Source organism: Rhipicephalus sanguineus, chromosome 11 (assembly GCF_013339695.2).
Source record: "Rhipicephalus sanguineus isolate Rsan-2018 chromosome 11, BIME_Rsan_1.4, whole genome shotgun sequence".
Classification (NCBI taxonomy): domain Eukaryota; kingdom Metazoa; phylum Arthropoda; class Arachnida; order Ixodida; family Ixodidae; genus Rhipicephalus; species Rhipicephalus sanguineus.
Genome location: NC_051186.1, coordinates 66,689,799 through 66,713,494, shown reverse-complemented (window position 1 = coordinate 66,713,494; position 23,696 = coordinate 66,689,799). Strand labels below are relative to the sequence as shown.

General features: G+C 45.7%; 2 protein-coding genes across 5 annotated transcripts in view; both read right to left on the bottom strand.

The window, feature by feature from the left end:
* Nucleotides 1-452: 452 nt before the first annotated feature.
* LOC119375499 (uncharacterized) lies at nucleotides 453-14,446 on the bottom strand. Its single transcript, XM_037645685.2, has 5 exons — nucleotides 14,242-14,446; nucleotides 9,711-9,818; nucleotides 8,400-8,417; nucleotides 3,907-4,008; nucleotides 453-730 (listed from the first exon to the last, which is right to left on the bottom strand). Exons 1-5 carry the CDS (start codon nucleotides 14,336-14,338, stop codon nucleotides 489-491), a joined length of 567 nt encoding a protein of 188 aa, XP_037501613.1. The 5' UTR covers nucleotides 14,339-14,446; the 3' UTR covers nucleotides 453-488.
* A 6,907-nt stretch (nucleotides 14,447-21,353) lies between these two features.
* The window catches only part of LOC119375498 (solute carrier family 13 member 4), a 42,958-nt gene continuing 40,615 nt past the window's right edge, over nucleotides 21,354-23,696 (bottom strand). Inside the window, exon 13 of one of the 4 annotated variants that reach the window (XM_049420298.1) lies at nucleotides 21,354-21,813. In XM_049420298.1, the coding sequence (XP_049276255.1) occupies nucleotides 21,649-21,813 (165 nt within the window). In that variant the 3' untranslated portion in view covers nucleotides 21,354-21,648. The remainder of the gene's footprint in view (nucleotides 21,814-23,696) is intronic. The other 3 variants (XM_049420297.1, XM_037645684.2, XM_049420299.1) reach the window with 3 other exon arrangements.

Sequence of the window (23,696 nt, the reverse complement as noted above, 5' to 3'; positions counted from 1 at the left end):
GGGGGGGGACATGCTGGAAATCTTGACTTTTTGAGAAAAACACCTATTTTTATTATTTAATTTTGGTAAAAACACCTACTTCACCAAAATTGCGGGGGCATGATAGGTATCCAATATAACTGTTAACTCGAAACAGAACCATCAATTCCGTACCAGTTATGTTCTTTTAAAATTAACAAGCTTTCTTTTCAATTCGAAAGTTTGCCCAATGACATACACAATTAAATACGTTTCTGAATATACATCTTCTGAATATTCAGAAAACAGGATGCAAGAGCTCGACTGAAAGTGCTTGGAAGACCACACGTTGCGTGCGCTACTAAAAGTTTGTAGACAAAGCGCACCACAGCAGAGCGCTCTGAGTCCTGAAAATTTTTACGGCTGATTAATCCCGTCTCCTCCGTACCTTGCTTCTGGAAATGCATCGTTGTCTGTATTCGGACTCAGTGCAGTTGTTGAGCGTAACTATAACTTTATTTATTCCCTCTTTATTGATAAGAGTAGGTGGCGCTGTTGAGCAGGGCGAACGGTATGCCGTCCTTGCCGGTGCAGATGCACACCTCCTTGCAGCCGGCGTCCAGCTGGATGACGTAACAGTCACGTGGGCACACCCTGGGCGGGCAGTCCTCGCACTGGCACACGGGACAGCTGCCGCGGGCCATCCGGCGGGTGCATGCCTGGTTCGCCTTGGGCTTGCATGAAAAGCGACCCGTGGCCTGAGAGCAGGGCGCTGCGAATGACAGCCCATGTCCAGGGTTCGGTGTGAGATGGGCGGTAGAAGTTGCGTCATGGCCCCAGCGATTCCACGACCTTGAAGGTTCCTTGTGATATCGTTGAGCGAAACAAAGCACAGTACAGGAAGAACCTGTCCTGTCCACAACGTTTCTTCGTGTACTAGTGTGTTGTTACGATCAACGATTTCACATTGATGCACCAACTGGCCCCACAGTCTACGCTTCTACCTGTAAATGTGTGCGCGGAATTGCAGACGCCGTGTGCACACCTTCGTAATGAAAACGTGAGCTTGTCAGTGCAATGTTGTGAAGGAAACCGGCGCACATTCAAGACGCAGGCAGGAAAGGACACCACTACCACAGCGCCGTAGTAGCGTCCTTCCTCCTTGTCTACGTCATCGCTGTACACTGCTCAATACATAAAGTGAGAAGAAGATGGCTTTCGCGTTCGAGTCGTCTTAGGCGAATGCTGAAGGGACCGTCCGACTTTTTGTAAAGCACAAGCGCAAAACTCACTGGACATGACAGCGAAGAGGACGAAGAACAATCGCTACAGCCTATATATACTATATTCACAACTGCTACACTTCCTGCTACTGAAGTCTCTACCATGTATGCCGGTGTCTGAGACGTTCTGTCAGCCACGCAGAAGGAGTAGCATTTTTCGATCAGCGTTGTGGTACCTAGGTGTAGGTAATATTTGCCTTATACACGTCAGGTTTGGGAATCGATAATTCAAATCTTTTGATAATAGAGTACGACAATAATGACTGTTTACAACAGCTATACAAAACTACAAGGACGCTAACTAAGTACTAGCCTCAGAATCACTGGAGCAGGGTTCGAAAATTGAGCTTCTTGGCACATTTCGAAACCTCTTAGGAGGAGCGCCGAGTTCCCTATAAGGTCTGGTTTTTAATCGGTGATATGTGATGTGGTTTATCGTGTTTTCCTGTGCTGTCGTTTAGTGCTCCTCTTAATAAATTTTGGATTCACGTTTTATTGAGCAACTGACATGCAAGACATATTTGAAGGTCTTTACATCCTGCACGTTTCTTTTCATCCCCGTCGGCAAATTATTCTGGGAAATACACGCCAAGGTACACCCAACAGCAAACGTTTCCGCTGCGCGAAATGTTCGAGAAAGCTATATTCTCGTTCAGTCTGGGGACATAACCTCCAAATAAATGCTCCAGCTTGTAGTTGGTATTGCAAACCTATACGGTCACCAGGTAGATTAGAAGCGTTACGCATTGGTATAGCAGATATTCGCGTTTGTGCTGGAACCAACGTCCTGTCATCTTTTGCTGTTGGGTGTACGTCACGCGCCCTATCCGAGCAAACATTTTCCCTGTATATTGGATTGCTGTTTCCGCGTACTTCGACGCATGCATTACAGCCATTCGCTACCTCGGACCCACGATTACGAGGCCTCGACAACAATTACGTGAAGCGGAAAAAATCAAGTAAAAAAAAAACGGGATGTAACCGTCACATTTTTCCGTACGGTTACAAGCGTATAACACCATATATTTGTCGTTGCTACAGAAGTGCACGGAAATGGCGACATCAGACCACTCACTGCGAATAGGATATATAGTATAAGAAAGAAAAAATCCCATAAAGAACCGGACACGATCGCCTTGTCTTGTCTTGGCTATTCCGTGAATCCCGGCTGTCGCGCGCCGTCGCTTCACTGTCTTCGTGACACGGCGGCGAGTTCTGCGAAACTGGCCGTGTTGAGAGATCGCGGGGCGGAATTGACTACGAACAGGTTTCACGATGACATTTGTTTCCTTGTACGACGAATGTGTCAAAGGACAGTGCGCATAGCATATGCTACCGATGGGTGATTTGCTAACAGAGATTTGTTACTCCATCTTTTTTTGTTTGTGTGGTGAACAGGACGACACAATTTTACTAAACGCAAAAAAAAGAGGGAAACCTAGATAGTGCTGAGAGTGTACCACTTTATGCGGAAGACGCTGTTGAGGCAAGGAATCGTTTTTATTCTGCCTTCTTATTGGTTAGATTTGGTTTGATGACAACATATTTTAATACTGTATGCGAAATATGAGTCAGCATTTTTTTTTTCAGTTAGTACTACAAGATTCATATTGAATAAGCAATAACATCGCTTTTTCTGCGGTATGTACAAGATATTGTAACCATCGGGGCGTCCATTTTACATCCTTTAAATTTTATAACACATTATTACCTCATCGTATGTTCCCTAATCATTCGAAATTGGGGGAAAGGTAAAAATAAAAGATATCCTATCATCTTCAGCGGCATGCTTACGCTGTTCCACTACCTTTCAGCCTAGCCAATTAGTTTACTAAACTTGGATGAGGATCGTGTCATATTTTGTTGGTGGTATATACAATTTTTGTATTTACTTTATTACTTCTATTTGCTATGTGCTGGCAGAACAGTATTGGGGGCAAGCCACAAGGCGGAGCAATATCGACGGGGGGGGAGTTGTCATCCAGCTGACAGCGTAACACGAAGCTACAAACTAAGTTAACATGATTTCATCAGAGGGCAAGTGTCGATGCTGAAAAAAAAAGGTTCTTCAGTAAGGTTCGCCAATCGAACCCGTGACCAACGGCTTTCCAGATCGATCGCTTTATCATCTGCATCTATGACCCAGAGGTTACATATGATAGCGCAGCGAGGCCGACTTAATCTATAACAATAAGCACTGGGATTCTTAATTGGCTAATTTCATTCTTTTTTGTAGGGAAGTCTGTTATCAATTGTGAAATTATTTTGAAGTCATGTCAGTTTAAGTTCATTGTTCAACCGACAGTGAGACTATATTACGGGTGCATTTAGGTGCCGCCATCTTGGACAGTTAACGGTACGATATTGTACCTCTCCCAGCTCAATGAACGGTGATACAGCAAAATTATTTTATAAAAACGCCTGTACGGAAGCATTAGACGCCTCATAACCTTGTTGATTTGATGTCACGACACACAAAATGCAGAAATATGTCCTTGTAAATTCTCGAGGTAGTGGCGCTAATGGATCAAATATAGGATAATCTATAAGATGATTTCGGATTAGTAATTCGATTAGGAATTTTCATTGAGAACTCCTTTGTTATCGGTCATTTCTTCCCGTTAATAGTGGATCGTAACTGTATACGTGCAACAAATATACTCACTGTCGCAGTTGCAAGTGTGGCATTCACCGGCCTTGTCCGGCATGCAGAAGTGTCCCTCCTCGCACGGCTTGATGCGAACTGGACAGCCCGGTGGCAGTGACTCTACGCGCGACACCGAAGACAATGAGTACGTGACACCGATGTGCATATATGTTCAAGATTAAAGGAACACTAAAGTGAAACAATGAATTGATTTAGATTGGTAAACTGTACTCTGGGAGCACTAATGTCTTCAATTTCACCATCAGAGGTTTATTAATAGAGAAAATAGTCGAGGTCAAACTTTCATCTTTAAATTTCGCGCCGAAATTTCCGCGCGTGGCGTCACGGATTCGAAGCGTATTTTTCGTGTTGTAGCAACGTCCCGACGAAATTTCCTAAAACTTGGTATGTTAAGCCTACGGTCCCTTCAGAGGACAATGTGCTTAATTTTTTTCCGATTAGAAACTACGTAGGGCCTAGCAGACGCCGTCAAAATCTGTGACATCACGGCGTTTGGTGCGGGAGTATCAAGGTGACTTCACCGCGCGTATTTTTTTTTTTTTTTGCGTTTTCTCGCTTACCGAGCGTCTCCTCGTGGCAAGCGTGGGGATCTTGGAATTGCGAAAGAATAACTTACTAATGTCAGAATTTTTTTTTTCTCTTCAGTGTCTCTTTAACCCTCGGTCTCACGGCACAACATCATATTGCTCAATAACCAATGTAGGCCACGTATACGGTCACGCTGTTCTTTGCAACAACGGACGCCAAGAATCTGTTTGAGATGATTGGTTCGTGCATGACGTCATGTAGTCCGTGTGCGACCACGTGGGTACGAAAATATTTGTGCATAACAAACGTGCACGCGAAGCTGCTTTTTTTATTGCGATAGCAATTATATGGACAGTCTCGGCTGATTTTTGCCGTCGGTGGCCGCCGTCATTCACCGTATATGTATATGTGTATATATATATGGGTCATTCCATGCCAAGTGTCCCAGACGTGGCGCTCGTACATCGCAGATTTTGCTGATAAAATTTGTGCCTTTTTCCTGTACCACATGGAGTATTGTGGCAAAACATTTTTGCTCGAAAAAAATTTTGACGATCGTGGCGCCCCCTCGAAGTTCGCTTGTGTTTGTTAAACTGTGCCTAATAGAAAAATGTGTATAAAATCTATTTTTGTGTGTTGAGCTTCGAAATCGCGCTTGCGCAATCGCAGAGGTTCTGTTTAGTTGCCCTACTCATTAATTCCGAAATTTTTGTGTTTCACTACCAGCTACGTATTTTCAAAAACTACAAAAATCTTCAAAGTTCGTGATTTTTTCTTGACCTATCTGGGACTCTGCCTAACCAATCTTAATAACAGTATAATTTTCAAAAAAGTTTATTTTAGTACAAAAATGTTTAGGGGTAAAATAGGCTTCAATTCTTCACGAAAAAAATTGTGAAAATAGAGAAAATATGCGATTTGTCGCATGTTTGACCGTATTTTTCATACTGATGCGGTCCAAGTAAAAATCCTCGTCATGTGGCATTTGATAGAAAACTTCATCGTTAAGTATTGAAGAAAGTCTCATCAAATCATTTTTTGTTTTAAGGAAGAACATTTTTAAATTTGGCCCTCCGAACGCACCCTGCATTTCTTTTTGTTGACACTTCGCCGCAAAGCACGTGGTCGCCCTTGCAACTGACACTCGTCACAGGCAGCGGCAAGATGCGAGATGTATGTCAGTATCTCGTGAGTGGTCGAAAGTCTTGTTGCGTTGACGTCAGGGCGACGAGTAATGAATTCGCGTTACCATGTGAGCTTGCTTGGCGGGCCCAATGGGAAGTATGGACGCCTGAGAGCGTCGTTAGCACAATGTACTAGATGGCCGTCTGCACAACTAGCATACACATTCTGAAAGAAATAATACACATTGTATACACTTTTTTCTCTGGGTATACGTGTTGTGCAGACGGCCCTGTAGCACAATGTGCCAACGACACCACAGGCTACTCTCAGGCGTCCATACTTCCCAATGGGTCCGGCAAGCAAGCTCACATTGTAACGCGAATTCATTACTCGTCGCCCTGACATCAACGCAACAAGACTTTCGACCACTCACGAGCTACTGACATACATCTCGCATCTTGCCGCTGCCTGTGACGAGTATCAGTTGCAAGGGCGACCACGTGCTTTGCGGCGAAGTGGCAACAAAAAGAAATGCAGGGTGCGTTCGGAGGGCCAAATTCAAAAATTATTTTCTTCCTTAAAACAAAAAATGATTTGATTAGACTTTCTTCATTACTTAACAATGAAGTCTTCTATCAAATGCCGCATGACGAGGATTTTTACTTGGACCGCATCAGTATGAAAAATACGGTCAAACATACGACAAATCGCATATTTTCTCTAATTCACAATTGTTTTCGTGAAGATTCGAAGACTTTTTTACCTCTAAACACTTTTGTACTAAAATACACTTTCTTGAAAATTATCCTGTTATTAAGATTGGTTAGACACAGTTCCAGATAGCTCAAGAAAAAGTCACGAACTTTGAAGATTTTTGTAGTTTTTGAAGATACGTAGCTGGTAGTGAAACACAAAAAATTCGGAATTATTGAGTAGGGCAACTAGACAGAACCTCTGCGATTGCGCAAGCGCGCTTTGGAAGCTCAACAAACAAAAATAGATTTTATACACATTTTTCTATTAGGCACAGTTTAACAAATACAAGCGAACTTCGAGGGGGCGCCACGATCGTCCTAATTTTTTTCGAGCAAAAATGTTTTGCCACAATGCTTCATGTGGCACAGGAAAAAGGCACAAATTTTATCAGAAAAATCTGCGATGTGCGCGCGGAATCGAACGGGCGACCTCTCGCTTTGCAGCCCGCCGCGTTAGACGTTAGGCCACGATAGCACAGTCTTTCAGCCTGCTAACGGCGAGCTATTTATATACACCATGTAATTCAGGATGCTTTCTAGTGGCCACATAGATGGCGCGACGTGCGCGCGCGCTTTAAAGATCGTCGCCCCGCCCTGCGAACGCCCGTTGCTGTTCGCTCTACAGGGCGTCGTCGCTTTCGTGCGCTTATCTCAAGGAAAGAAGGGCGGCCGGTGGGGTGCTTCGCTTCGCTCGCTGCAGCGGCCGCGTTTTGCGAAAGGAGCGCGCTGTTCAAACAGAAAATAAGTAACAACTGTCACAATTAGTTCGCGCTCGTCTTGTGTATACACCTCTTACATCAGTATCCTTTCTGAGTTACCACGTAGATGGCGCGATATCCGCGCGTGGCGCGCTTTAAAGATCGTGACCCCGTTCCCTGCGAACGTGGTCGCCTTCGTGCGCTTATCTTGAGGAAAGAAGGGGGCGGCTGGCGAGGGAGCGGGGGGTTGTATGTCTTGTGCTCTCCCGGCGATCGTCTGCGCTGAAGTGACAGAGCGTACGAAGGTCGCTTCGACGCTGCAGCGGCCGCGTTTGCGAAAGAGGCGCGCTGTTCAAACGGAAATAATGTAACGACTAGTACAGTTCGGTTCGCGCTCGTCCTGTGTGTACCTGTTCGTTCGTTTCGTGCGTCCTGCTTTATGTTTGAGCAGTGCGCTTCCAGGTCGAGCTGTGACGCATGATAGTTCGCGCTCGTCCTGTGTGCGTTCTTTTTCGTGCGTCCTTTGGGCTCGAGCGACGCGCTGGCAATTCGAGCTGCTTTCCGTTCTTCGCGTTACATTCCAATTTATTGCTATCGCATTTCATTGCTTCGCCGTTGCGGCGAAACTGTGACTTTTTTTCTCAAGCTACAGGCAAGGTGTGCAATTAAATGGGCGTACACTCTACTCAAACCAATCCCGCTATCTCGCATGGCAATTTGTTACAAACCTCTCTCCATCATTCTTTCCTCGGCAGACATCAAGCAATGACTTCGTACTCGTGACGTCACTGTGTCGTCACCTCGCACTGTATATTCGCTTGAAAACGCTGTGCTGGCTCTAGTAAACTCTAGCTCTGCTCGTATTTAGACATGTTTGATTAACGATGTGGCCCGCAAGTAATGTATTAACGTTGTGATCGCTGCGGTGCGCAAGAATTGTGAGTTAGCGTTGTCAGTACAATGTACACAAATATTGCTTAAGATCACGAGCTGCATAGCATGACAATGAAAGGTAACTGTACTCACTGTCACACTTATTTTATTAGCATTGAATTAATGGCTTCAGGAAAGGTTCGCTTCACATAGACCCGAACATCGCCGGATTGATCGCAGAATTCTGGTACTACAGAATTGGCTTGCGTCTGTTTGTTGAGTGTTGTGACTAATACATTGAAAAGATGCACCGAAATTTTTTACCAAAATTATTGGGTATCAACGGAAATATCCGCCATTCGATTTAATATTGGATCTAAAAACTTTCTTGTGTTCACTTTGATTCGAAAATCTGACTTTACGAGTGCGTTTATTAAATACACAAGCATCGGATAACGAGAAACACCAATTCTTTTGATACGTTGTTAACGTTGGAGATGATCGCACTTACCATTGGCTACCGGGTCATCTGAAACGCGAAAAAAAAAAAGGTGATTTGAGTTAGTTAGGCAACAGTCGTTATCAATACTGAAGCTCACTGACTCTTTCTTTCTCTAAAATTTACTTATTATAGAAAGAAGAACTGGATCCGCCGTCTATCAGATATCATAATCAATACCTGAATTCGTCTAATCTTCGAACTTGTGACTCTAGGTATCCTAGTAAAGTCATTTATTGCACATCATCTGCCTTTGAGGTAACCTAAATGTTGATTTACTCCTTTTACTCCCCAAATCAGAACCCATCAAGCCACTGCTACTCGTGCTGAAAATGTTCAATATGCTACAAGTCACAAAAAGCCTATTGACATCGTCAGGGCGAAGTATTTAACAGCGTAGCTATTTAAGCTTGAGTTACAGCCGTGGCCAGTGGCCGCTGAAAACTCGGCGCAGCTGTGCAAAGCGAAGTGGATGCATAGCATAGTCATGTATAGTATAGTATAGTATAGTATAGTATAGTATAGTATAGTATAGTATAGCATAGCATAGCATAGCATAGCATAGCATAGCGCAGCGATCCCCCCCGCCCCCCTACTCGTATAGTATAGTATAGCAGAGGGTGGGAAATGCAAGTGAGGGTAAGGAGAAGTGATGTGAATGTAAGGAGGATGGAAACGAGGAGGGGTGAGGGTAAAGCGTAGCATAGCGAAATACAGTGTAGTATAGCAAGGGGAGGAAAAGGGAAGTGAAGGTGGAGGAGTGGCATGAGGCTGAGAAAAGAAAGAATGAGGGGTGAGAGTAAAACACAGCACAGCTTTCTATGGTATTGTGCAGCGAGGGGGTGGGAAAGGGAAGTGAAAGTAAGAATGAGTAATGTGAGAGTCAGGAGGAAGGAAGGGAGGGTAAAGCATAGCGTCGCCTGGTATAGTATAGGATATCATAGGGGTGGAAAAGGGAAGTGAAGGTGAGGAGGAGTAATGGGAAGTCGAAGAGGAGAGAAAGGATGAGGGGAGAGGGTAAAGCATCGCATATATCCATGCATAGTACAGTACAGCAAGGGGTAGGAAAGGGGGGTAAGGGCGAGGAGGAGTGCTGTGCGGGTGAGCAGGAGGTAAAGGAGGAGGGGAAGGCCACCAGCTCCGCTGCTTCCCGAGCCTTCGCACCATTAGTACGTATAGCTACCCCAATTTTTTTTTTTTTACATTCCTGTGCCACGCCGATTAACAATTCCGCCCGCATACCACTAGCGCCAGACTGTCCTGTATCGATATTTCAAGGAAACTCTACGCTGCAACGAGTTCGGGAAAGAAAGTAAAGCTTACAGCAGTCACAATGGCTCTGACAGCCTTCCTTGGGCGTCCTGCACTCGTAACCGATCGGACAGCCGAAGGCAACTTCCTTGCACAGGGACTTGGCGAGCACACCGGTGTCTGCAAAGAAGGTACAAAACAAAATGGTTGGTTCCTGTTTCATAGGAATAAGTCATAACACTGAAGGAGAAGCGTGTCCCTAATAAGTCGCAGCTCTGTTGGACGTCAGGAAATACAAGCATACGTGTGCGCAGGGTTGTCCATTAGAAAGCTGGGGGGTGGGGGGGGGGCGAAGTTTTATCGCAGCGATCCCCCCGCCCCCCTGCTCGTTTTTTTTTTTTTTGAACCAGTTTCGAGCACTATCTCGCCTCTGTGGTAGAACACGTGCACACCAGAATTTCTGCGAAACAAGCTCTTTGACGCTATCGCGTCATAGTACACCCAAAAGGCGAAATTACCTGCGCGGAACATCGCTGATATTCACTTTTTCACAAGCATGGCTGCAAGCATGGTCCCGGCGGTTGAGCCACTCGCCTTCGGAGCGTAGAGGCCAGCTTCAAATCCAGTCCCGCCAAAAAAAATTATTTTGTTTTATTAAGGCGAAAGCCTATACTCGCGGACAACTTTTCTTGGCAATGAAGGGAAAGCTGCGGGGGCGGAGCGCCTGCACATGTACTGCTACGCGAAGTAGTCCGGTTTGGCGCGCGTCTCGTAACGCCGTGGAAAGTGATGGCTAGCGTTGCATTTCGACGCAAACGCTGCTCAGCGTTTAAGGTACGGGTAAAAGGCGCGACTTTTTCAAGCACGCAAAAACGCAAAGTGACAACGTATAAAGTAAAAGAAATACAAATATCTCGCTTGTGTGCGCTGCGTTCCGTCTCAAAAAGCTACATGTAGAAAATAAAGGACTATTTCATATATCTCACGAAGAAAATACGGACGCAATTGTGGGACTGCATTCATTACCGCTAGGATACGTGCATTGTGGCTCTGTAGCCTTCGCTTCGTTGCCAAGAAAAGTTGTCCGCGAGTATAGATGCCTCACGATATGCGAAAATTCACCGGCGTCAACACGGGTCATGCCAAAAATCAGCACGCGTAACATCACCATATGACGTCATCGACCGCCAACATTTGTGCATATCGACAAAACTGATGACGCGGCCAATAAAAAATAGTGTTTAGAAAAAGTTTATTTCATAAGAGGAGGCTACTACCAATTGGGTACAATGTCGCAATCAAGGACAATACACTGGCGTGAAGTAGTGGTCGCAAAGGCCAACACGAAAACGTTGCATTACCAAGCCATTACCTGGTAAAACCTCTGCTATTTCTCAAACAGTTGCTAAGTCTGCCTCAAAAATATTGCGTTAAAAATGCAGGCAGCACAATCGATTCGCTGCCCAGCAAATCATTTGGCAGCCCGCGCGTTTCTGTTATCCGTTTTCTTTGCTAATCTCAATTTACAGCGAACCACACGACAGATTTCTTTGCCCGAAATCAGCTCCTATTGACGCGCGTACCCATAAATAGCTGACACTGTCCCTTTTCAGTCACTTGACCCGCTGTTGCTGCTCGAAACACGCCAGCACATCTCTCGATTTTGAGAGTTTGCCAGACCGTTCCTGTACACTAAGGTTACCCTGTTTAACCTTATCCAGTGTCGTAGTTCTGCCGGTTCTGCTCCTCCAGGTACGGACGCAGAAAAACCGCTCGTTGCGGGAATTTTACATTCATGCTCAGCCAAGGTCACGCCAGCGTATGTACGTTGTCTACCTCGTCTTCGCGGCGTCGCGTGAGTGAAAAAATAAACTGTAGTGGGGAAGAGAGACAGCGAGATAGCATCGAATAGGAGCGGAGGAAGACCAAGACGAAGAGTCGAGAGCGCTCGTGACAGTGTTTGACATCGCTGAACCCGAGTTTTTGGTTTTGTGATATATATATATATATATATATATATATATATATATATATATATATATATATATATATATACACTACACACTCGGTGATATGCTCTCCATGTACATATCATCCTACCATTCCAACTGGGACTTGGTGCTTCCGTTCGTGACGTATGCGTATAACACGGCCACACAAGCCACTACTGGTTTTAGGGGCGAAGCTCCTTATGCCGTGGGTTTGTCTATCCTCCGTTTGTTTGTTTGTAGTAGCCACCTCTAGTTCGTGAAGTGCTCACTCGATGGCGTTGGTGGCGCTCGCTATATATATATATCGCTAGATGGTGCTAGTTTTATCTATCTATCTATCTATCTATCTATCTATCTATCTATCTATCTATCTATCTATCTATCTATCTATCTATCTATCTATCTATCTATCTATCTATCTATCTATCTATCTATCTATCTATCTATCTATCTATCGAGTGAGCCGCCTGCGACTTTGTGCTCTCCTGGCCGTTTCGTTAATGGGATGTATACAAAAATCGGTGTGACATCCATTTTATCAACGATATGATTTACATGCCGCGGTCTCGGTGCTCTTGCGGCCGTTTGGTTAAACTGATATATACCAAAATTGGTATGGCATGACAAGGGTGTATGACGAACATAACTGACAGGTCTTAATGTGCAAATCATGACATGCATGTCATGTACAGCATCATTTACATGGCATCGTCTCGGGGCGCTCACTGCTGTTTAAATAAATGGATATACAGTGAACTCTCAATTGAGTGAACTCCAAGGGACCCAAGGAAATAGTTCACTTAACTGAAAGTTCACTAAACTGAATATTCACTAGAATATGGAACAGCATTGGGCACAGCAGACATTAGAGTCAAAAGTGTGAAATGCAATTTATTTTGAAAAGAAATCTGTAATTTTCATTTGGACTGGTGCCCTTAAAGCGCAAGAAGAGACAAAGCTTTCCAGAGAGTCTACGTTTCTGTGCACTGCCTCTGGCACAGCTTGTTGCTGAGACACGAAGTCTCGCAACTTTCTAACATACTCTACCGCCTCGACTAGAGTTACAGGATTTGAACCTGCCGCCGATGGATGGGCGATTTAGTGGCGGCTCGCATCGGCTATGCCAGTGCTGCAGTGCACAAAACTTCGTTGAATTGATGTAAAAAATGAGCCTGGGTCCGCGGATCAAGTTCGTTCAACTGAAAAATTCACTATTCTGAAATTCGTTTAACTGAAAGATTTTTGCATAGAATGCATAAGAAAATCGCCGGGGATTTTCTAAAAGTTCGTTATTCTGAAATATTCGTTAAACCGACGTTCGTACAAGTGAGAGTTTACTGTATACCAAAACTGGTATAACAAAACATTTCTGTATGACGAACATAAATGACAGGCAGTAACATGAAAATCATGACATGCATGTCATGTATGGTATCACTACATCTCGTGCTCATGGTGCGCTCGCGGCCGGTTCACTAGCTTTATATGCACGAAAATGTATACTGCGCGACGTGACTGTATGACAAACATAAGTTACAGGTGGTAACATGAAAATCATGGCATGCATGTCATCTGGGGCACGATTTACATGCTACGCTCTCGGTGCGCTCGCGGCCGGTTCGTTAGTTCGATATACACCAAAACTGGTATTGCGTGACGTGACTTCAGACGAACATAAATGACAGATGATACCATGAAAATCATGACATGAATGTCATGCACGGCATGATTTACACACCATGCTCATGGTACGCTCGCGGCCATTTCACTAGTTCGACACGTACCAAATTTCGTAATGCGTGACGTGACTGTATGACGAACATAAATGGCATGTGGTAACATAAAAATCATGACATGCATGTCATGAACGGCATGACTTACATGCTATGCTCATGGTGCGCTTCCGGCTGCTTTGTTAACTATATATATATATATATATATATATATATATATGTGAAAATTGGTATGCCACGACACAAGTGCGTGACGAACATAAATGAGAAGTCCTGCATTGTATTTACCGGAATATACGTTTCACCATATTTATATGCATGCATGACAAACATGCTATATATAGTGAACTAGATGTCATGACATGAATGACTCATTTGCCTCGAAGACAAACAAGGCGATGTACGCAGCTCTTTGCTGACTGCTTCGCATTATATCGATTCTCACAGTGCGTGGGATCTGCCGGATTTTCCACTTTGTAGGGAGGAACAAAAACAATATGCCGCAGTGGGACACTGCACCTTAGCTGGAAGCGCTGAGCGTGAGCTTTTGGCGCTGGCACTGTGATTCTTTTGTCGGTTTTCGCCGACCGCTTTGAACGTCCATAAACCTCCTTCTCAAGTGGTACTTATCGTCAATAAACCCCGTCCGAACCTTAATTTCTTGATATGTGTATCATATGCAATTACCACAGCACAATTAGGAGACCACAGATAACGTTCCTTATACCTTCCTGGGGTTCATTGTATGTTGGTTTTCATTAAGCTTGTGTCTAACAAACAAAAAATTAAAAAAAACGAGCACTTAAGCTCCCCTGCTTTCGTTCACGCATTGAAAATGCAAGCTACTCGCGCCGCATTCGTGAAAACGTGCCAACTCACCATTAGCGGCTGCTGCGTCAGCGGTCGACGACGAAAGAACGAAAGCGCACGAGACCAGAGCGAGCAATATTTTCGTCGAGGACGACGCGTACTCCATCTCGTTCGGCGGGTGTTGTGTTAAGTTCCGTCCGTCGTGCGCGGCGAAGGTTCCGTAAAAAAAAGTCCGCGCGCGGGTAAGTTGGAGGGAACCTGCCAGTCCGCGCACGAGCTATGATTTGGACTGTCTTCTCTCTCCATGAAGACTCGTATTCAATATGCAACTCTTTCTTTCTTTCTTTCTTTCTTTCTTTTTCTTCTTTCTTTCTTTCTTGTGTCTTGTCTTAGGAGTCGAGTTCGTGAGTGAGTGAGTGAGTGAGTGAGTGAGTGAGTGAGTGAGTGAGTGAGTGAGTGAGTGAGTGAGTGAGTGAGTGAGTGAGTGAGTGAGTGAGTGAGTGAGTGAGTGAGTGAGTGAGTGAGTGAGTGAGTGAGTGAGTGAGTACGTTGAAGCCCACACCCGCGAATTCATGTTCTCTCCCACTCGCCAACGTACATGACGGCTAGCGGTCTCTTCGGCGCATCCCGTTAATACCACGCAGCATTGCGAAAGTTATGATATATAACGAGTAGCATCCGCCTATAGTATGGGCGCATTAAGCTAGATAGACAATTCGGTACGACTGCACCGAAGTGTCGCCGTCTTTCTTTTTTTATTCCCTGTACCGGTTTAAAAGCGTGCCTCTCACATTGCGGCTTCTTGTGTCATGCAAGAAGCCTGGTTCTCGATTGCACAAATTACTGCTTTACTAAGTAACAGTGAAGCAGGCTTTCGCCATCGACTGTTGCAGATAGTGTGAGATGCTGCCGAACTTTTGTTTTTCGCAGCATTATCCCAGTAAAATGAAGTCGCCGAGGCCGGGAATCGAATCTGCGTCTATATAATTATACAGAACTGCGATACATGCGCGCGCGCGCGCGCGTGTGTGTGTGTGTGTGTGTGTGTGTGTGTGTGTGTGTGTGTGTGTGTGTGTGTGTGTGTGTGTGTGTGTGTGTGTGTGTGTGTGTGTGTGTGTGTGTGTGTGTGCAGATAGATAGATAGATAGATAGATAGATAGATAGATAGATAGATAGATAGATAGATAGGTAGATAGATAGATAGATAGATAGATTAGATAGATTAGATAGATAGATAGATAGATAGATAGATAGATAGATAGATAGATAGATAGATAGATAGATAGATAGATAGATAGATAGATAGATAGATAGATAGATAGATAGATAGATAGATAGATAGATAGATAGGCGCCATGGCGATTGCTGCACATTTTTATCGAGCCGATGCACGGAGACAACTGAAGAGTTATGTAACGAAACACACACACAAAAAAACATGAGCAAAGGTCTCTTCTCCACGAACGTTACTTGCCGGGCCCTTTCCGCAAGCCAAGGTATCCGGTCAAGGTTCGCCAAGAAATCACGTTTTCCCCTCAGCCCGCTCGGATGCGTATTCGAGTCCGGCTAGGACGGGGATGGTGTCCGCACCGCCTTTTTGCGAGTATAGCGAGCGCCGAAAACGTTCGAGGAACCTCCATGCATCAAGTGTGAGAGCCGGTTTCTAACAAAGCTAGTTCAAGCAAACACTAGAGAGAAATTTGGAGTTATAAGTGAAGAAAACCCTCAGGTCCGTCACGGGCGATTCCTTTTGAAGTAATGCATGGTATAAAATAAACTATACACGAACTCGCCACGCTAGCTTAGCAGCTGAGGTGTTGAATAGCTGAGCTCGACGACGCGGGATCGATTTCAGGCCATGGCAGCCGCATTTCGGTGTAGGTCGGTCATATGCAAAAACACCCGTATGTAATAACTGTTAGGGTTTTACGTCCCAAAACCACGATATGACTATGATAGGCGCCGTAGTGGCGGGCTCTGGAAGTTTTTACCACGTGGGGTTCTCTAACGTGCACCGAAATCTAAGCTCACGGGCCTTTGATTTTGTCTTCATCGAAATGCGGCTTCGATCCCACGACCTTCGGATCAGCAGTCACTACGGCGTGCCTCGTAATAATATCGTGGTGTTGGCACGTAAAACACCGTAATTTATTAGTGCGAAGCACCTTAGGGATCCGGGCTGTCGTATGCTCTCGTATGCTCTCGTCGCTTGGCGTAACGCAGGCAAAACCACGTACAAAATTAGAAAAGGAAGGACGCAAGCGAGAAATGGAAAGATACAGAAAGAAACGGAAAGAATAGGAAAAAAATAGAAATAAATAGAAATAAAGAGAGAAAAAAAGACAGAGAAAACTGCTAAAGAGAAAAAGAAAGAAAGAGAAAACCGAAGAGAAACAAAGAAGGCTGCCCAGCTCTGCACTGCGGCTCTCCCGCACGTGATGGCGACCGGAAGCTAATACGCTTTTTATGGTACTGTAGCCGCGCCTACACCGCGGCTTATATACGACGAACTGCGGTACACGCGCGTGCACCGTAGTGGGTTGTACGTGGCTGCGCTATTATAGCGAGAATCCGCATATATGCATTCGTGTCTGACGCTGCCATGCTCAAGAATAGCGGCAGGCCGGGAGAAAATGCATAAACAAATGGACGACGTTTCCAATGGACAAGCAAGCGTTCGAGGCGGGCGTTCCAAGGTTACGGCTGTCCTCCTTTTTCGCGGAGGGCTTCGGTAAGTCAACGTCAAGAACACACGGCGCATCCGTGTCAGAAAAAGAAAGAAAGAAAAGATAGAGAAAAGAAAAGAGAAAGCGGTGTGTTGAGTCACGCGGCCGCTCGTTTGTCGGCGCCACTGTCGGTGGTGGTGCTGTCGAGTGGATTGTGACGGCTATACGCTGACATCTTCGTCGTGACGTGCACGTTTACGCTTCCGCGAGAAAGTGGTTATTACAGTGGTGTTGCTTTTTTTTTTTCTGGGCTGTCCAAGGTTGGCTACGAAGAACGTTTTTCTCTCTGCCCGAGTAAAAGCTGACACAAGTATGAATGTGCGAGTTCTTCGGGTGGTGATCGAAGTACCGCACTCACTCATGTATTAGCTGCCACCCCACGAACGTAAAATGATTATGATGGCGTATGGTGCTTGATGGCGCGAGGACCAGCGATGGCCTAAGAGCGTCAGGTCATGATATGGGATGTGGTCAATGGTAGTGTTTAGTGGATATGTAAAGGCCTAAAATTCTGCGCACTAAAAGGTGCGTAAAACAGATAATTATTAAAGTCGCGAGAGTGATGTGAAACCTGCGTGATGAGAATTAACGACATGTGATCGTGATGCTAAAATATGGGAATCTTGAATTAGCACAAATGCCTCATCAGCGCCCTTGATCCCAAGGGCCGGGAGCTGGTGCTCTCAACGTAGCGACTGCAGCAGCAACCTCTATTAAGAGGCCACCTGTGCAAATTACATGAAAACTATACGTAGGTTTTTAAAAAAATGCTGTCAGTGAATCATATCTAAAAAGAAACAATTCCATTTGTAAATTTCGTATTCTTTACGCGTACGTCACGCTGTGGAACGCCGTCGACAGGAGTCGGAAATTTTCAAGATGACAGTTAAGCAGGCAGATTTATAGCAGACAGTAAACACTATTCAAATTTATTACGGTACCTTACTATCTCAGTGGGACCTAGTGAGGCTGTTAATACCCGACACATGTCACCTCTTGTTCTTTTAAACACATGTCGCGCTGTCACCGCTATATGGTATGGATAACTTTATTGATGTCCTGAGGATTCAGTCCAGGACTGATGCGGGCCGCTCCCATGTCGGGACGGAGAGGCCAAGCCCTTCTGCCGCCACACGGGCCCTCTGGACAGCTAAGTTGCGCATAATTTTGAATTCATAGCAAATCCCACTACAGTCATTATCATGTTTCAATACTTACACGCTGCAAGCAATATACAGTATTTTATGGCTTTTAGGCTGCTATACAGCCACGTCACATGTACCATTACGCCACTGAGCACTCACGACCAGTCGTGGTATTCTGGACACTGTCAAATTCCTCCATATTGTCAAATTTCATAATGGCGACATTTTAAGCCAATCAAAGAGGCCCTAACGCCCCTCTTGGCCAATCAGAGTTAACCAATGGCGTAATTTGACAATGCCTAGAATAGCACACCAGCGCTTTGGCGCTCTTTGGTCATGCCCGCCCCCTTACGCCATTTAACACATGAAACCCGTTCAGGCGAGACACCGGATACTGATGATGAAGGCACCTGCCTGCTGAAACTTCGAAGGAAATCTGTAGATTTGTCGCGTTTTCAGTAATAATAGTATCTGGGGTTTTACGTCCCAGAACCACGATGTTACGAGAGGCGCCGTAGTCGAGGGCTCCGGAAATTTCCGACCACTTGGTGTTCTTTAACGTGCGCCTAAATCTGAGTGCACGGGTCGAGTTTCGGCTCCATCTAAATGCGGCCGACGCAACCGGGATCGAACCCGCGACTTTCGGGTACACAGCCGAGTAGCGTAACCACTATACCATAGTGGCGGCTTATCGCGCTGTGAACGTAAACTTCAATGAAATATGAACTGCCAGAGGCGCCTGCGTGTGTGAAACAAACTTTCACCTTCACCCCTTGCACATATCAGCAGCGGCACAGCGGTGTCATTGTAGCTCGAGCGCCGGTAGAATAAATAAAGCAAGGGTCTCAAACACGCGGCCCGCGGACCTTTCGCTAGCGGCCCGCGGCTTTACACGGAATAAAGTTCTGTAATTTTTCTAAATAGTACTATAGAATTATTTGCTCACCTATTGCAATTCGGGTTAGCTACAGAGACGGGATCGGTCTCAAACATTTTTTTTTTTTTCGTGGGGCACCCCATGCGGTCACTATGAGTTGAAAGATCACCGTGGAACGAAAACTATTTCAGAATCGGCATCCAGATTTTAGTCAATGTGGAAATTTGTATCGATATGTTTTTCGAAACCTGACTTCAAATACCCTTGAGAAATGACCCATATATGAGATATGGGAAAGGCGTTCTTTCAAATGGCAACGTTAAGTGACATTTTGTACAAACTCGCTCTCCCCCCCCCCCCCCCCTCCCCTCCGCTCCCACATCTTCACTGCCCCGGCCTTTATATATAGCTTGTAACGGCATAATTCCCCAACATGTCTACGTAAACATATCCACTTACATTTCTTTCAAGTAAAAAAAAAATGGGGGACACTTAAGCTTCGCCTTTACGAGTTGAACGCGATAGCGATATCCTGTCCCTAGTGCGCACTTCGAACACTACGAGTGTTTAACAGAATGCGCGCACTAAGGTGTGTGCCTTATGTAATGGGTAGCATGCTTTAAACCAGGAGCAATTATGCGCGAGAAACTTTTTCGAAGTTGCGATGCACCCACTACGTGATCTTAAGAGAATACGCGCAGTAATGTGTGTGCCTTTTGTAATGGGTGGCTGTCTTTAAACCACCAAGTCGTTACGATGTTGACATGGTGTGACGCCCGATGGCAATGTACGCTTGTACCACGATATATTACTGCCATATTACATCTCGTACTGTGACACCTGTATACAGGACGCGTATTTTTGGGAAACATGAAAGTTACTTTCAGTGCAGCTCCAAGCACATGCATGGCTGTGTGGTAGAACACCTGCTTGCCACGCAGACGGCCTGGGTTCGATTCTCACTCGGACCCAACACTTTTAATATTTATTTTATTTGCAGCTTTTTCGATTTTTCGGTCACGGACAAGATGATTTTTCGCTCACAACCAACGGCGCCGACACCGACGGCGGAATTTCTGCGATACGAGCTCTTTAACGCTACCGCGTTAAAAATGGGCCCGACAGTCGATCACATGTTGACCCACGCACCTTGCAAGTTAACCCACACCACAACTGCACAGAAACTTCATGGGTTCTCTAAGTAGACCTGTAATAAAAAACAAACGTTACCGTGATAAACATAGGTATTTGATCTTGAAATCAAGGTAAACATTTATGGACTGTATAGTGTTCGAGTCGTTTTCCTTGGCGCCCATTACGGAAAACGCCGGCCATAACCTTTCACCTCGCGCAGTTCAAAGCGGCTGGCAGGCAACGGCGGAAGAGCCCGCCAGCCCGTGCTGGCGTACGAAATTAAACGACCTCCACGCGCCTCCCTCTCCGCCGCGTCAAGGTGAACAGCCGGTAGTCGGGCAACGTTCGGATGCGATGCTGCGGCCGTTTCACAGGGCGGTGAATAAAACGCAAGACGAGCCTTAACTGCGTGAGCGGACTAAAGTTTCAGTTCGATCGTACAGTGCACGTATACAAAGAAGCGAAGAAGTTTCGCAGCCCACATCGCGCATCTGAAGCCACGAACAACAATCATCTTACGACGCACACAAAAGTGATAGCAACCTCATAATAACTACTGAAGTTTTATGTGACAAAACAACGATATGATTATGAGGCTCGCCGTAGCGGAAGACTCCGGTTCAATTCTGACACGCACGCGGGTGCATTTTGCATATCTACTCAATTGAATTGTGGCCACCTTAGCCGGGAATCGAACCCGCGTCCTCGAGCTTAGCAGCGCTGTATCTTACCTGCTAAACTACCACGACAGGTGCGCTTAGAAGGAGGCTTGTGCGCAGCTTCGTGAACAGCTCTACTCTTCTCGCAACCACTCACGCTAATGATGAACCGACATGCCCGAAAAAGAATCATCAAACAAACACCCAATCAAACACCCTATCATGCAAAAGTGTCCTGTCGCAAGAAACAAAAACGATTTCTTGTCAGACGAACGTGGCGTCATTGGTCATATCTTTATTAGAGAGTCGTTCTCGAGGCGCAATTTCCGGGGAAACCAACTTTCTTGCCAGGTGGTCAGACACATCTTACTTACGCGCAACGCAGCTCTATTTTACGCACGCAGCGAGAATATCGGTTTGTGAAAGGTTCGCAGCTGGTCCACTGGTATGACAAATGTTGGGCGCGAACCAATCATATATAGCGCAGAAGAAACGGCAATTTAAGGAAGTTGACCGTGGCTTTCCCTTGGGCACGAATTGCATGGAAGTGATACTCGATACCTTGATATGCATGCGGAGACAGATATGAAGCGCGCGTCACGCGTTGTTACAAAAATACGAGACGTGACAAAAGCAGAGATATGCGTTAAGTGGTTTCACTAACGGAAAACATGATTAAATAAACATTATATTGCACGAAGAAACCCTTTCGTGGATGAGAAAACCCAAAAAGAGGTCGAATATAACGTAAAATAAAAACAAAAAATATATAAAGTAAAAACAGTCGTTCTTGTGAACTGCGGCTGCCAATCGGTGGAGGCGTCAGGAGGAGGCCAAGAGTTGCCGAGTCACGGTGACCGACGAAGTGGGTGCGGCCTCCCAAGTCCGCTGCCGTCGGTCTTCGGGCGACACGCCAGAAGCGCAGAGAAACGCCGCTAGCCGGCGCCACTGGCGTTAGTGAGCGTGCCCGCCATGATGCCGTTCTTGGCGACGGCCCAGGCGGGCAGATCGCTGAGGGAGAAGAGCGAGACGCCGACCGTGTTCACCGTGGCGAGCACGAGCAGGATGGAACTCAGCTTTACGGCCAGGCCCGGGTACAGCTGCAGGCCGAGACGTTGATTAGTTCACCGTACGATTACCCGCCACGGTGGCCTAGTAGTTATGGTGCTAGACTGCTCACCCGAAGGTCGCAAGATCGAATCGCGGTGGCTGCATTTTCGATGGAAGCGAAAATGCTTGAGACCCGTGTACTTTGATTTAGGTGCAAGTTAAAGAACCGCAGGTGGTCGGAATTTTCGGAGCCCACCATTACGGCGTTCCTCATAATCATATTGTGGTTTTAGGACATAAAACTCCGATTATTGTTATTGTCGAACGATCGACTGACTGGCTGATTGGCGGGTGCGTTTTCATGGCACAAGGGAATCTTCAGCCGAAGAGCGTTAATTCTGCCGGCAAGGCGAAACATTGACAGGGATACTATTGACAGGGAAACATTGACAGGTATTACACTGCTATTTAAAGTATGGTTAGAAGCTTTATCGTTGCTATATATTGCCTTAAACTTACGCTTTATAATTGAATTATTTATTTTTGTTTAGTTTCCATGAAATATAGGTATCGACAGCACAGCACGCTTCAATGTATAGAGTTTTTTTTTTTTGCACTACTTCGCTTATACTACGTATGACTGCTCGACTGTACTGCTTTTTTACAGTATTCTTCCCCAGCAAAATGCTAGTACACATTCATGTTATATACGTTTATTTTCAATGTATGAATATTTTTGCATTGCCCCCATTACGCAATGACAACCACGTGGCCTGAAAGGTACCTCAAAATAAATAAATAAATAAATAAATAAATAAATAAATAAATAAATAAATAAATAAATACATCAATACATCAATAAATAAATAAATAAATAAATAAATAAATAAATAAATAAATAAATAAATTGAGGAGCATGGCGTCACACGCGCACTGGCAAACACAAACACATCTCACTCGATGCCCGCGAACAATGTCTGTCACTACGCTCGGCATTATGGACAGCGCCAAGTGAAAGGGAACGCGTCGCGTTGCTTCTCGCTTCTTTTGAGATAACGCGAGGGCAAAATTAGGCGCTTGGAGAACGCGCACGAAGGGACTGCAGGCACCTCGGAAGTCTCAGCTCGCTCAGTCCTGCTTAGCAGCAGCCGCCATGCACCTTTTACGATCGTCGCTGCGCTGTAGTACAACAAACCTCAGCGCACGCTCTTGCGAAAAAGACAACGGGTGTGACAGAAGATGCTCAGTTGCACTTTGCTGCGAAGACGATACACGTACTGCATGTTGTTGCAACCAACGTTACTAGAACAAACTCAGTTTAAAAGCTCCGCCGGAGAGGCGGTCCGCGTGGCGGTCGTGAGAACTAGTGGCGCTGCAGTCACGTCTAGCTCCCGCGGCTGGCGCTTGTTGTGATCGGCGCCGCCGATGTACGAGCGCACGTGGGTTACAGCGTCGTCTGCGCTTTGTTAGCTCGTCATTTTTGCGACTGTTCTTGACCAGACTTAGCATCTTGTACGAACACACGTGCATGATGTACGAAGCGTAACGAGGGCGAACAGATTCACAATGCGGTATGCCGACTTGCTTTGCGCCGGGCTGCAAGAGCGGCTACCGCAACGACGACTCCGCTTCACGACACTTCTTCGGACCTGCAAAAGACCCTACGCCATTCTAGCTTTGCATCGCAAAGATAGAAAGCTTACTGCGAAATGCGAGGTCTGTGACGTTCATTTTGAGAGTGACGGCATTGTAAAGCACTATCGTCGTGTCGTTGCGGGACAAGAAGTTTTGATCCCACGTGGAAAATGGGAACTCGCGCCAGGTGCCGTGCCGCGCTTGTCCCCAGTACTTCCACACCACATTTCAAAGTCAAAATGTTCGGGATTTAGGCGCAAATCCCCCCCAAAACGCACGGCGTCCCGCGAAAGCCCAG

Excerpts from the sequence above, each read along its gene's own strand:
- LOC119375499 (XM_037645685.2), bottom strand. The coding sequence starts at position 14,338 with ATGGAGTACGCGTCGTCCTCGACGAAAATATTGCTCGCTCTGGTCTCG. Across the intron at positions 9,819-14,241 it reads TGACGCAGCAGCCGCTAATG|ACACCGGTGTGCTCGCCAAG; the intron begins GTGAGTTGGCAC and ends CCTTCTTTGCAG. Across the intron at positions 731-3,906 it reads CCACACTTGCAACTGCGACA|CGCCCTGCTCTCAGGCCACG; the intron begins GTGAGTATATTT and ends TGTCATTCGCAG.